Raw genomic sequence first — 12,093 nt, forward strand, 5'->3', positions numbered from 1 at the left:
AGTGGGGATATTAGATAATCGAGATATTCTGTGGATGGAATTGCCTTTAGTTTAAGCAACGAGATTCATTTTTGGCCTCCTGAAAGACAATCTGCCATGAATTTAGGCTAACCTTTCTGTTGAGAGTTTGACCTTGAGAAGATAAATCCTTCTGAATACACTTCTGCTTTGCAAAACCTTTTCTAACTTCAATATAGGATACAAAAAAAACACTGATCACCCAGAAAACTGAATTTTACAATTTCATAAAGCAAATGTCTCTGTCACCTACTTTGGTATGTATATGTAAAATGGATTTAAGGCATTAGTATCTTCAAGGATCCTCATCGAACGTAGCTCATGTAGACATCATAACTTCCAAACGGAAGTATATTCATGGGCCAAAACGAAAAACACTATAAATGTACCTAGAGCATGGTGGCACTTATGACGCTGGAAGAAATACTGAAAGATATCATGCACACAAATCATCATGTCTCTATCTGACCGTCCTCAAAATAAGCGGCGTGGTCCCTTTAAGAGTTCGATCCGGCCAAGTCCATTCCGGTCCCTTTCCGTCCCGGTGTGCCCACTGAAGTCTGGGCCTTCTGCCAGTCCAGCGGAGGGTTAACGGAGGACAGGCTGACTGAAGGGACAGCGGAGGGAGGGAGGGAGGGAGGGCGCTCCAAGGGCTCTGATTAGACATCACCAGGAGGAGCGGAGCAGCGCGCTGATTAGGACTGCGGAGAGGCACGACGGGCTGAGGCGGCCCGCTCCCGAGCCCCGCGCTCCCATGCCTGAAACCACAAGCAGCAGAGAGAGGCATCTTGAAGAACCAAAAATATCCCCACCGATCAACACGAGGAAAAAGCGGCGCCTCGCCAAGCCATCCTCTAAATTTCCTGACAAGTCATCATAAATCAAACGGCAACTGTGAATTTTCCCATATCTACATTATTAATGGCTTTCAACAGGAGAGGCCATTAAAGTACACTGAGAAGATAAGGTTTGTATCACATCAAAGAGCAGAGCGGCAAACTGAGCCGCCTCACAGTTTCGCACAGCAGGGGGATGGGAGCACAGAACTGCTTTATATGCTGCAGCGCTGTGCAGCCAGTCAACAAGGAATAATAACCCAATGGCAGAGATGGATGACACCGTGCACGCATTTCTAAAAAGGTCGCTTTTCTCGCACCCGAAATAAGTCTATTACACATGGTTGGGAAGGGATGCAATGGAGCCAAATTAAATGTTCTTTTTCAAATTATTGAATCATCACTAAAGCTTTATCAATGGTCAAAGAGAGCTGATATAGAGAGAGAGAGGGAGAGAGAGAGAGAGAAGGGGCAAACTCACTTAATTTATGGATGTGGATGGGTTCGCTGCCCACGCCTTCGCCCCCCTCGCTCAGGGCCTTGATCTGGATGAGATAGTTGTCGTTGGCAGAGAGGCTGAGCTCCACGGTGGTTTTGTTGGTCAAGATAGTGTTGATGTCGTTGTAGCGATGTCTCTTCAGCAGCACCTGCACCAGAGGAGGCCGAGCGCAAGAAATGCATGAACTGATGCAAAAACGGCTGTTTTTTTGTTTTTGAGGAAAGGATCAGAACGTCGCAGTGATGTGGGACCTACCAAATATCCGGTGACCTCTGACTCCGTCTCCATGGCTACGACAGGATCCCAGTGTAGGGTGAGGGTGGAGCCAATCATGGTCCATTCTACGTTGAGCGGAGGCTGACCTGGTGCTACAACAGATCCAGAGGTAATGATATCAGCAGACATTTCCCAAGTACAGGGTATTTTGTATTTAGTGTTGTTCTAATACAAAATACCCAGCTGCACTAGGCAAGAGTTTTATGTAAAAATGCAACCGTCTTATTAGTCTAAAATCATAAATTGGGGCTGCAGCGGAGAGGAGCGTCCCATTAGATGCAGCAGATTCACTTTCTTTGCCCAAATGAAATTCGGCTGTCGGGTATTGTCACCGTTGGAAAATCTTCTCCCCCCCACAGGATCTAATGAATTGAAACTTAAGAGTGAAATCCAAACTGTCACCCGTCTTCTGTCCAGAGAAAGCTGGACTCACCATCATTAGATCTTTTCCTCTCCCATCCCTTTGGTATGCATTGCTATGAAACATCACAGAGCAGTTTGGTAAACATGAGCGTGCTGTGTGCAGTTTACTGATGTCAAGTTGCAGGATTTCTGGGTATTGAAGTCCTTCAATTTCAAACACCTACCTCTGGCTACTATTGCCTAGTGCAGCTTTAACATAACTTTTTTTTTTAAACACATTTGATCCTTTTAAATACATAAGCTGGCACTTCAGCTAGCTTCTACCCGACACATTGATTTTTTTTTTTTTTCTCTTTTCCAAGGTAATGGAGTGCTCACTTTGTATACTAGTGTCAGATTGAATTTTATGAGCACAACCGACAAGGCTGAAGAAACGCTACAGCGAGCGCGTTGAGGACTGAATGACATCATCCAAAAGGTCTGACAAGGTTTACGAACAAGGTCTTGTTTAAAAATGATGTCAATGCCCCAGGGGATGCACTCACGTGGTTTCTTTGTGGTGGTGTTGATGGGTGCCGACTGGGGCCCGGAGCCGGCGGTGTTGAAAGCGGCCACAGCCAGGTAGTACGGCGTGTTCGCGTTCAGCCCCGTGACGTTAACCAGAGTGTAGTTTCCAGATATTCTCACTTTGCCAACGGTGTCGGGCTTGGTGTCATCTTCCCAGTACACTACCTGTTAACCGAGTCACACCCCCCGGAGGCGCGGACCACAGACACAAACAGTCAGATTCCGATGCGCGTGAAACATAAGATCCTGTAAGTGATGCCTTTCACCGCATCATTGAAATGCATATGCCATCGCCCAATCTGAAATGCTGTTTGTATTACAGAAGGGGAAGGTGGGGGTGGGGTGGGGTGGAGGGGGGAGCTGATGAATAATAAATCTTTCACTACTGGGTTCTCAATTGCTGATGCACATCCTCTCAACCCCATCCTGTTCATATAAACAGGTCATTAGTGGGCCATACGATAACCAACCCCAGAGGGGAAACTGATGATTTATCGCCTGTTCTGTGGTATGCTATCACAAGTTCAGTTCTTACCTTTGTCTCAGCAGGCTGAGCGCTGAAAGTACAGTGGTTATGGTTAAATGCGTGCCTTTCAGACATACTGTACCTGCACTAACAATGCAACGCTACAGCAAGGCAGGATAGTGTATTCTCCCAAACAAGATGCACAGCGTTTAATTGCTTTCCTTCAGGGTATAAACTTCCAATTAAGGGTGCAGGTGAAGACGTATTTAATGAAGCAAATGAAGTAATCCAATGCTTGCTTTGGGTCATATTCAATATTCATGTGTCTGGTATTAAGTGACATAAGAGTTAAGTCAATAAATAATTAAATAGAAATGTGAAGTCCACCCTTGGGATACTCCTGCGATTCCATGTACTCGATGCATCTGCAATAAATTATTTTCAGATTTGTTATCAATTAAGACGGTGCGTGATGAGGATTGACTATCGCATGACTAAAATTCAATTTAAAGTAATGGAGAGTAATAAGTGATTACATTATTTTGAAACTGGATTGTATTGGCAATTGCGAGAACATCCAATTGGAGGAGCGTCATGAGCGGCGTACATGTGCAGTCTAAGGCTCCAGATCCACGCTGACGGCCGCCTATCGAGATTCGGCGGGTTAAATCCACTCCGGGGGTTGTGTTTGGAGAAATGAGCCCTATTCTAAAAGGACAATGTGGCCAGCGCTATGGCAACCGGGGGAGCTTTGTGCCGAGGGGCAGAGGTGACAGATATTGAAAGAGCACTGGGAGAAAATGCAAAGCTCTCTTTGCATTCTTAAAAGGATGAGGGATTTTTTCCCCCTCCTCTGTGGGCTGCTGTTGGTGCACTGAAGTGGCGAGGTCATTTCATGATATTATTACTCATAAGACAAAACCTCTGTAGGGAGACATGCGAAGATATAGTAGTATATTATAACTTAAAAAAAAAACAAACATGAAATCTAATTTAAAGAACGATGAAAGAGTGATTATGAGCTGATAAACAAACCATAGGGAATAGAGCCATTACCATGTTATTTGAAACAAAAAAAAACAGATTTTGATCTTATTTTGCCCATGCAGTGAATCACAACGTACCTCATATCCAAGGACTCTTTCAGGGGTGGTGGGGAGAGCTTCCCAGATCACTTCAATTTGAGCTGCAGACACACTTCTAGCCCTAACCCTCTTAGGAGCCACACTGGGGACTGCAGAAATAGAGCGCTGGTGAGAATCCCAGAGACTCATCCAACACCATCACACACACTAATAGCAATGAGAAGAAGGCACAGAATAGACCTGTAGTTTCACTGAAAAGCTATTTCCACCACTCTCTTTTAATGGGATCTGTGACTGACATAAGGGAAGACTATCTGCCCGGCAAATTCAATTAACAGGATACCTCCCTGACAGCGCGGTGTGGTAAGTGTCTACTAGGATTTCCTGTAATCTACCGCCGCAATAACTAATATCAAGTTGACACTCCCAGCTTGAGAGGGGAGGGAAAAAGCGGCGCTGGAGAAAAAAAAAAAAAAAAACTTATTTCATCATTACTATTCAAGGTCGTACTTGTAAGGAGAGAGATTATGGCTTATTTAAGCGTTACTCTCTGTGTTGCCTTTACTGTACCTTCCTCCGCTGAGTACACGGTGCCAATAGAGCTGAAGGGCCCCTCCCCTCGGTTGTTGTACGCCCCCACCTTCACGTCGAACGGCGCGAAGGGCGGGATGGTGTCGTTGCGGAAGACGTAGCGCGACACCCCCGGCGTGGAGATCACCGCGCGCGTCCAGGTGACGCTGCCCACCGGCCTGAAGGCGATGATGTAGCCGAAGCCCTCCCCGTTCTGCAGTTCTTCCGGCACAGGCTGGGAGCAAAACACAAAACTATAGTGATATTAAAACGCATACAGACGAGGACACAGACGGGCCCGTCTCTGCGCCAAACACATTAGCCAAACGAGCCTTTACACAGGCCGCCGTGATTAGACGCAACCGCTCTCGTTCCATCACCACCCGGAACCGCTCCGGAATCACCTTTCGCCTTATCTTTTCCTCCTGCATGGGTATGTAATTGTGGATGAAGTGTAGATGTCTCCAGAGGAAATGCTCTGTATCCCTGACTAGAATCCCATTTGGAGGGAGAAATGGCACTCGGAGGCTAAGCCAGAGGGGAGGTGTCTCGCTCTAATGCGGGTCATAAAATTGCTCCATTCAATTCTGCACAATTAAGCAAAACCATTACTCGGCGATGGAGAGAACAGTAAAATGTGACAGATGACTTACCTCCCATGTTATCACTAATTCAGACTTTGTGCCGCCTCCACCTCCGACATCAGTGGGAGCTGTATCAGGAACTGAGAGGTAAAGCCCAGAGGGGAGCAATTAGAACACAGTTTACAAAGCTCAGCGACAAGCCTACACTGTACTTGTAGCCTTATGACAAGGCTGCATGCTGCAAATATTGTTTTCTATTTTACAGCCCACAAATCCCTCACCCTGTGCAAATAAACTAACATTTCAGAGTGCGGCGACTTACTGATATCGCCCAAATGTCACCATGCGTTAACAGCAAGCCAAGATCTGTCTGGTAAAATATTTTGCAAATGGCATTCGACTCAACCCACTCCATTCCCGTTCCCACTCAACTATCTGTGCATTGCAGTGCGATGGCACCGCGGATACTGTAAGTGGAGGAGCACTCGTGCACATCCTCGTGTGTGTGTGTGGCATCCTTAAGTAAATGGAGCATCACATTTAATCTGTCAAATCAGCAAATTGCAGCTTTTAATGTCAGGTGCCTAGCGTCCTTGTATGGGAGTATGTGTGTAGGGGTGTGTGTGTTTTCTTTTATCGTTGTGAGGGAGTTTCACGTACTGGCATCCTCCGTCCTGGTCTTGGCTGAGGCGGGGCTGGGCTCTCCCATGCCGACAGTGTTGCGAGCCACCACCCTGAACTCATACTCCACCCAGGCATTCAGACCCACCACTGTGGCTGTCAGCATGTTACCGTTTACCACCTCAGGCACTGCAAAGTGGAAATTAGACCCTTAGAAAGTGCGGTTGTCACAACACAGGACCCGCATCGTAAAAAGAAAGCACCACGTACACCGCTATCACAAATAACACAACTCAAATTTCCACGTACGATTTTTTTCATCGAAGGGTTATCAAATTACCATGTTGCCTGATGAATAGGGAATGCATTCTAATTTTAAAGCTGCACTAGGCAAAATTTGTATGCAAAAACACACCCATCCTATCAGCCCAATTAACAAAGTGGGGCTGCTATAGAGAAGCGTGTCCCATCCCGCTAATGAGACGCTGCACAGTTGCCTTAATTGCCCAAAAGGAAATTCTGGTATGGACACTTCTCCACCCAAAGGAAGTGACGAATTGAAACTTCTAAACAGCAGTGAGCAGCTCTTCGTCCAGAGAAAGCTGGACTCACCAATGTTAGATCTTTTCCTCTCTTGTCCTTTTGGTTTTCTTTTGTATAAAGCATCACAGACCGGCTGGTTGGTAAACATGAGCATGGTGTGTGCATTTTACTGATGTCACATTGTGTAATTTCTGGGTATTGAAGTGCTTAAATTTCAACCAGTTGCCTCACTGCTATTTGGAATCACCAAAGTTGCCCAGTGAAGCTTTACAATGCTTTTACTGCTCAACAATGGAGGACGGTGCTACAGGCAAGACATTTCAACCATGTAGGCTAATAAGCCTTGTTCTCGAGCCAAAAAAGCAAATGACAAAGCAGTATTATTACAAGAGACAAATGATATAGAGGTCCAAAATCACCAAACTTCTCCTTTAATGCCCCGTTACTATTTACGTTCATGTTAACTCCAGCAGGTGAGGGTACCTGTGTCAACAGCTTGCCAGCCCACAGTAAAGGGAGTTCGGGCCTGGATGATGTAACCGGTGATGGGGCTGCCGTTGTCCCTGCCGGGACTCCAGGAAAGCTGGGCTGTGCTGTCTGTGATCTCCTCCACCGTTACCTTGTCCGGAGGACCGGGGGGACCTAACTCAATCAGACAATAAGCAGAGTGAGCTTCCTGTCTCACGTCATGCCTCATCCTCTTGCTCTATCCGTCCATCCCTAGACGCCTCCCCCTTATCAGACTCTACTTCTGCCCCTTGGTACGCATCAAGGCCATCACACCTCCTATAATTAAGGCCGAAGTCCTTGGTCTGTGCGTGCAGGGACCTTTCGATTTCTGTGTGTGATGCGTGGGGCTAAGAAGTGATTACTGAACATGGAACTAGCAACACTGGAAGGAGATATTGGATGGGAAAGAGGGTGGAATGGGGCTTGAGGGGAAGGGGCACCAGAGGAAAGAGAAAGAAAAGAGGGGGGGCAATAGAGAGAGAGAGAGAGGCAAGTGTTTATGAATGTTACATGTAGTGGCATTACCGCATTGTTGTTGTTAGCTCTACTGTTCCATTATTCAGATGCTTTCCATGGTATTTTGCCGATGTGTAAATGAGCCAATTATAGCCATTTTCTGTGATAAACATTGCCTTCCCTAAGCACCTGGGACAGCTATTACAGTTTGTTAAGGGCATGAATACCAATGTAAATCACCAGAGATAAGCCACCATGGTGTGCTAGATACACCAAACACATATCAACTAAGCTGCCTTTGCTGTGGCTGAAGTCACACACGTACCAACGTCTTCAGTGTGTGCCATTTTTAAATTTCAGCAGCGCGAATATGATGAAAACAGAACCTGACATAACTGTCACGAAGGTAACATCCATTATTCTTTACCGCACCATTATATTTACAGGATGCCTCAGGGTCTTTTTCAAAGAACATGTATATGTAGATCTCTCCATGTCAAACTTCCCAAGTATACCTTCAGCAGTTTGACTACTCCTACAGAGGCTTTAATGCCACATTATAATATCTGAATATACTATATTCATGCACTAGCTAATATGAACGTATGAGTGCATACCCATAAAATCACTTGGTTCTCTTACCTTTGACAACCAAAATAGCAGAGGTAGACAGGCTCTCCACGTCGGTGTCAATAACACAGACATACTTCCCTCCATGGTTCAGCTGGATGTTACGAATCATCAGATCCCCTGATATACTCTGGTAGGGCATAATATCATAGATAAAATAAGGTCAATACAAATAATGGAACAGCGCCATTACGTAAGCAACATAGTTTTATCTTCATCATCTTCGACCAGAATTTTCTGCTTTCGGCTGTGGAATATATAACATTTATAACACTTTATCACGCCGTCCCCAAGCCGCTGATTTTTGTGTCACTTGAAAGCCAACAGATATGCCAGATGTACTCTGAACAAACAATGCTATTGGCTGTCCTTCAGGCACCCCCCCCCCCCCCCCCCCCCCCCCCCCCACACACACACACACACACACACACACACACCCCACCCCTCACCTCCCCCACCGAACTGCTACCAGCTACACACAGGACCCGCAAAACAAACACACTCTAGTTAATTGGCAAGACGATCCTAATTATTCTGTAATTACATAAGCCCAAGCGAGATAGGAGTATAACTCCCAGTCTAAAGAGCAAATATTATTCTACATGAGCTGTATGCACTTGAATGCCATGGGGGAAAGAAAGCAGAAAATCACAACAAATAATAAGATGTTGTTAACTTTCTCGTCTGCGTATGTGTGCCACAGTTATGTGTGGCTTCACGGAGGAGAATTTCAAAATGACGTACTGTATGCAGAGGGAAGAGGTAATTTATGGCGGTGCAATAACGCACATGCCATCCAGACCCTATCATTCTCCTGAAGCGGCTATATTGTCTCATTTTCACTCTGCATGGGAAGCCACATCCTAAAAGTTACCTCTTGAAGTGGCCTGTCACAAAGCATGTCAGCCTGCGAAATGGAGTGTGTTAGTTTGGAGACGAGTCAGCTGGGGGCGAGCCAGGTAAGACTCACTGCAGTCATGGCAGATTTCATCATCCCCAGCGGCCGGTGACCATAGCTCAGCTCTATAGAAACTGGCCATGAATGCCTGTGGATCTCTACCTCTCTGAGGCACTGACAAAGCAGAGCAAAGCTGAATGGCATTTATATGTGGCCATGGGCTAAGGACTGCCCCTCTCTTTTCCCTTTTCCTCTCCCTTTCATCTCCTTTAGCCTGACAGCCTATATGCTCAGGTCACCGCGTCTGCTTCTCTCTCCAATGGCAGCCACCAGCTGGCCGCGCCGAGAGCTAGCGGTCGAGAGCAAGGCGTCCTGCCTTGGCAGGCAGGAAGTGATGAGGCAGATTTGCTTTAATTATGTTAATTAATTCATCAGAAGCTGTTGAGCAAGGGGCTGGTAATCTCTCTGGGCAGGAGAAACAGATTCTGTGAAAACTATATCTCATTATATGCCTATCCACATATTTCAATGTCATCTGTAATTGCCATTTGCATCCATGCAGCTATGAACTTAGCATGACCACATCATGGTGAGGGGAGCTCAGTTATGATGTTAGCCTTAACCATGGATGGCAGAGCGATCAGACTACTGACCTTGGATGATAAATGGCACTATAAAAACACAAAAAGGCTGTGTAAAGTAATTTGGTACAGACAAGCTCTGAACAATTGACTTTGCCCTTCATCAAAAGGAACAAATATTCAACAAAGAGTCGTCACTTATCATTATTTCAAGGCATAAGGATTTCAAATGAAAATTTACTTGTGCCAGGCCTGCCCTTGGTTAATGCCAGCCAACTCATTACTTAATTATTTCGGGGCACAAGACTCATAAATAGGTATGCAAATTCAATTATAGCAGAGGGAAACGATAAGAAAATGTTCTCCCTTGAGGTGAGGAAATTAGAAGTTGAAGGGATGAAAAGTATAAAGCCTTTATTAATGTGGCCCCTCTCTCTGCCTGAAATGGCATTTCACCAATAGATTTTCAGAAATGTAACACATGGCAGCTCTTACAGCCAATTCAATAGGTAAGTGTCCCGATTATTGACCTCATACTGCCATTCACTGAGGCTTTTACAGGATATGAATGGAGGAATGTAACCGATTCTTAATAGATATCTCTATCTTTCTGATATTCCATACACCAGTGACCATGAGGAAACTTTTCAACTGGGCAAGTCTTGGCATAACTTTCTCTGCTTGGGTGTTATTGGTGTCTAATAAGCCCTCAGCAGGGCAGTGGAGCATATCACACAGTATGTCCCAATTAATCCCAGAATAGCCGGAGAGTAGTTGAGTTTAATGCTCGAGATGACTCACCCCACCCACTCTCTCAAAATGATCACCGTCCCGCTGGAAGTCGATGAGCTGGCCGTTGAACGCCCAGGAGAAAGAGACATCCAGAGCTGGATCGCAGGCAATCTGGCAGGGCAACACGATGCTCTCGCCAACAATAATCTCCATGTTAGTGGGCCTCAGGGTGATTCTGGTGGGCTCTGGCCAGACAACAGACGACAGTGTACGCATGTTAATGTCTCTGCCACGGGAACCTTTAACACCACCGTGACCGCCGCGACCGCCATCTTGCTCCCGTTCATGACTAAACCAAGCTCCACCGGCCACGGGCGCGCGTGCCTTCCCTGATTTTAATAAGCACTTACATTCCAAGGCCGTTCATTAACAACATTTAATGACATCTCCGGGTTCACACTTTGTGTTTTCCATGGTCAATTGGGGAGAAAATGTTTGAAACAGGATTACGGGCCACGGGAGCGCATTCCCCGTTTGTGGCTGTGGCGAGGAGGCAGCGGAGTATGCTAGCCTAGTCGAGGAAAGGTCACGGTAATTAAATTCTATGACATTAAATGGTTCAGCTGTCGGTGTATGAGAGGAAAAGAAGCTAATGAGAAAAATAAGTGCGGTAGCTACACACACACGCAGCGGATTCAACTGGAAGACTACATTAACTTGTTATGTCGCCATATCTGTAAATGATGACCTTTCACTAAATTAAGGATAATGTTTTGTTGCTTGCTTAAACGCTATTTAGTATAATGTATACGAGTTACTTTGATTTGAAAATCACCTCGCATAACTTTACACATGCACTGTATTGAAGCTACCTCTTAATAATAGGCTCGGGAAAAGAGCCAGAAGCGCAGAGAGAGTCACGACGAATGGTTGACCTTTAACTTGGAAGAGCCGAGAGGCAATAAAGGCTAATTCATTTTAGGGCGTTGCTGAGGGAGAGGAGCAGGATATTGTACAGGCTCACCGGTGATAAGCAGCCTCCCGGTTGTGCTCGCCGTCCCAAACTGATTCTTAGCGATGCACGTGTAGCTGGCTGCATCCCGCCTGGTTACATTGGCAATCTTTAGCGTCCCGTTGGGAAGCAGGGTAATCCTGAGGGAGGCAGAGCAGCTTTTCAATGTTTTGACTAAGGTGGAGTGGGTACAGTTAGACTGAAGTGCTGCAGTTCAGTCAAAGAGGAAGACTGCTCTACTGAAGACAAATGCATGCAAAGGAAGCAATCATAGACAGACAGACAGACAGACAGACAGACAGACAGACAGACAGATAGATAGATAGATAGTTTCATATGTCACTCCAAAACAACCCATACATGATATGTTTCCAACCTTCTGATAGCTGATATTTTGTGCCAATATTCAGCATCTTTAAATTTGAGCATTTTCATGTCCACAAAATACAAATATAAGTATTCAGTGTTTCCTCCAAAATTGTATTCTTGTCAGGGTGGAAAAGCCTCTGAATCAGCATTTAGACTGTCATGGGACACTAAAACTCTCCACTGAGGCCCAGACTAATGAAATTCTTTTTAGGGTGAGCAGCTCTTTAAAGCAGGGTGACCCACCACAACTATTCAACGGTAGAGGAAACTCTGGGATACATTACTGCCTTTAAATGAAGAATGAATTTACAAAGAACCTTATTGAACAATTAAACGGATGAATAAAATGTAGTTTACTGACTGTTTTTATGTAGCTGTGGTCAGGGCGGAAACCTCCATTATATCAGAGGTGGACGACACTGACTGGCTGATATCTGATATTTAATAAAATCCCAATATCGGCCCAATACATCAGTC

General features: G+C 45.5%; 1 protein-coding gene across 3 annotated transcripts in view; it reads right to left on the reverse strand.

The window, feature by feature from the left end:
- Positions 1 to 640: 640 nt before the first annotated feature.
- cntn3b (contactin 3b) overlaps positions 641 to 12,093 on the reverse strand; it is a 33,850-nt gene continuing 22,397 nt past the window's right edge. For 2 of the 3 annotated variants that reach the window (XM_071919961.2, XM_078283440.1), the window contains 12 exons: positions 11,260 to 11,387; positions 10,305 to 10,480; positions 8,037 to 8,154; positions 6,912 to 7,070; positions 5,925 to 6,074; positions 5,334 to 5,404; positions 4,681 to 4,915; positions 4,150 to 4,259; positions 2,538 to 2,724; positions 1,609 to 1,721; positions 1,336 to 1,501; positions 641 to 776 (listed from right to left, as the gene is read on the reverse strand). In XM_071919961.2, coding sequence (XP_071776062.1) covers positions 685 to 776; positions 1,336 to 1,501; positions 1,609 to 1,721; positions 2,538 to 2,724; positions 4,150 to 4,259; positions 4,681 to 4,915; positions 5,334 to 5,404; positions 5,925 to 6,074; positions 6,912 to 7,070; positions 8,037 to 8,154; positions 10,305 to 10,480; positions 11,260 to 11,387 — 1,705 coding nt within the window. In that variant the 3' untranslated portion in view covers positions 641 to 684. Of the gene's footprint in view, positions 777 to 1,335; positions 1,502 to 1,608; positions 1,722 to 2,537; positions 2,725 to 4,145; positions 4,260 to 4,680; positions 4,916 to 5,333; positions 5,405 to 5,924; positions 6,075 to 6,911; positions 7,071 to 8,036; positions 8,155 to 10,304; positions 10,481 to 11,259; positions 11,388 to 12,093 lie in introns of all 3 variants that reach the window. The other variant, XM_078283439.1, reaches the window with a different exon arrangement.

The sequence above is a fragment of the Centroberyx gerrardi genome, chromosome 5, assembly GCF_048128805.1.
Source record: "Centroberyx gerrardi isolate f3 chromosome 5, fCenGer3.hap1.cur.20231027, whole genome shotgun sequence".
In the NCBI taxonomy this organism is placed as follows: Eukaryota; Metazoa; Chordata; class Actinopteri; order Beryciformes; family Berycidae; genus Centroberyx; species Centroberyx gerrardi.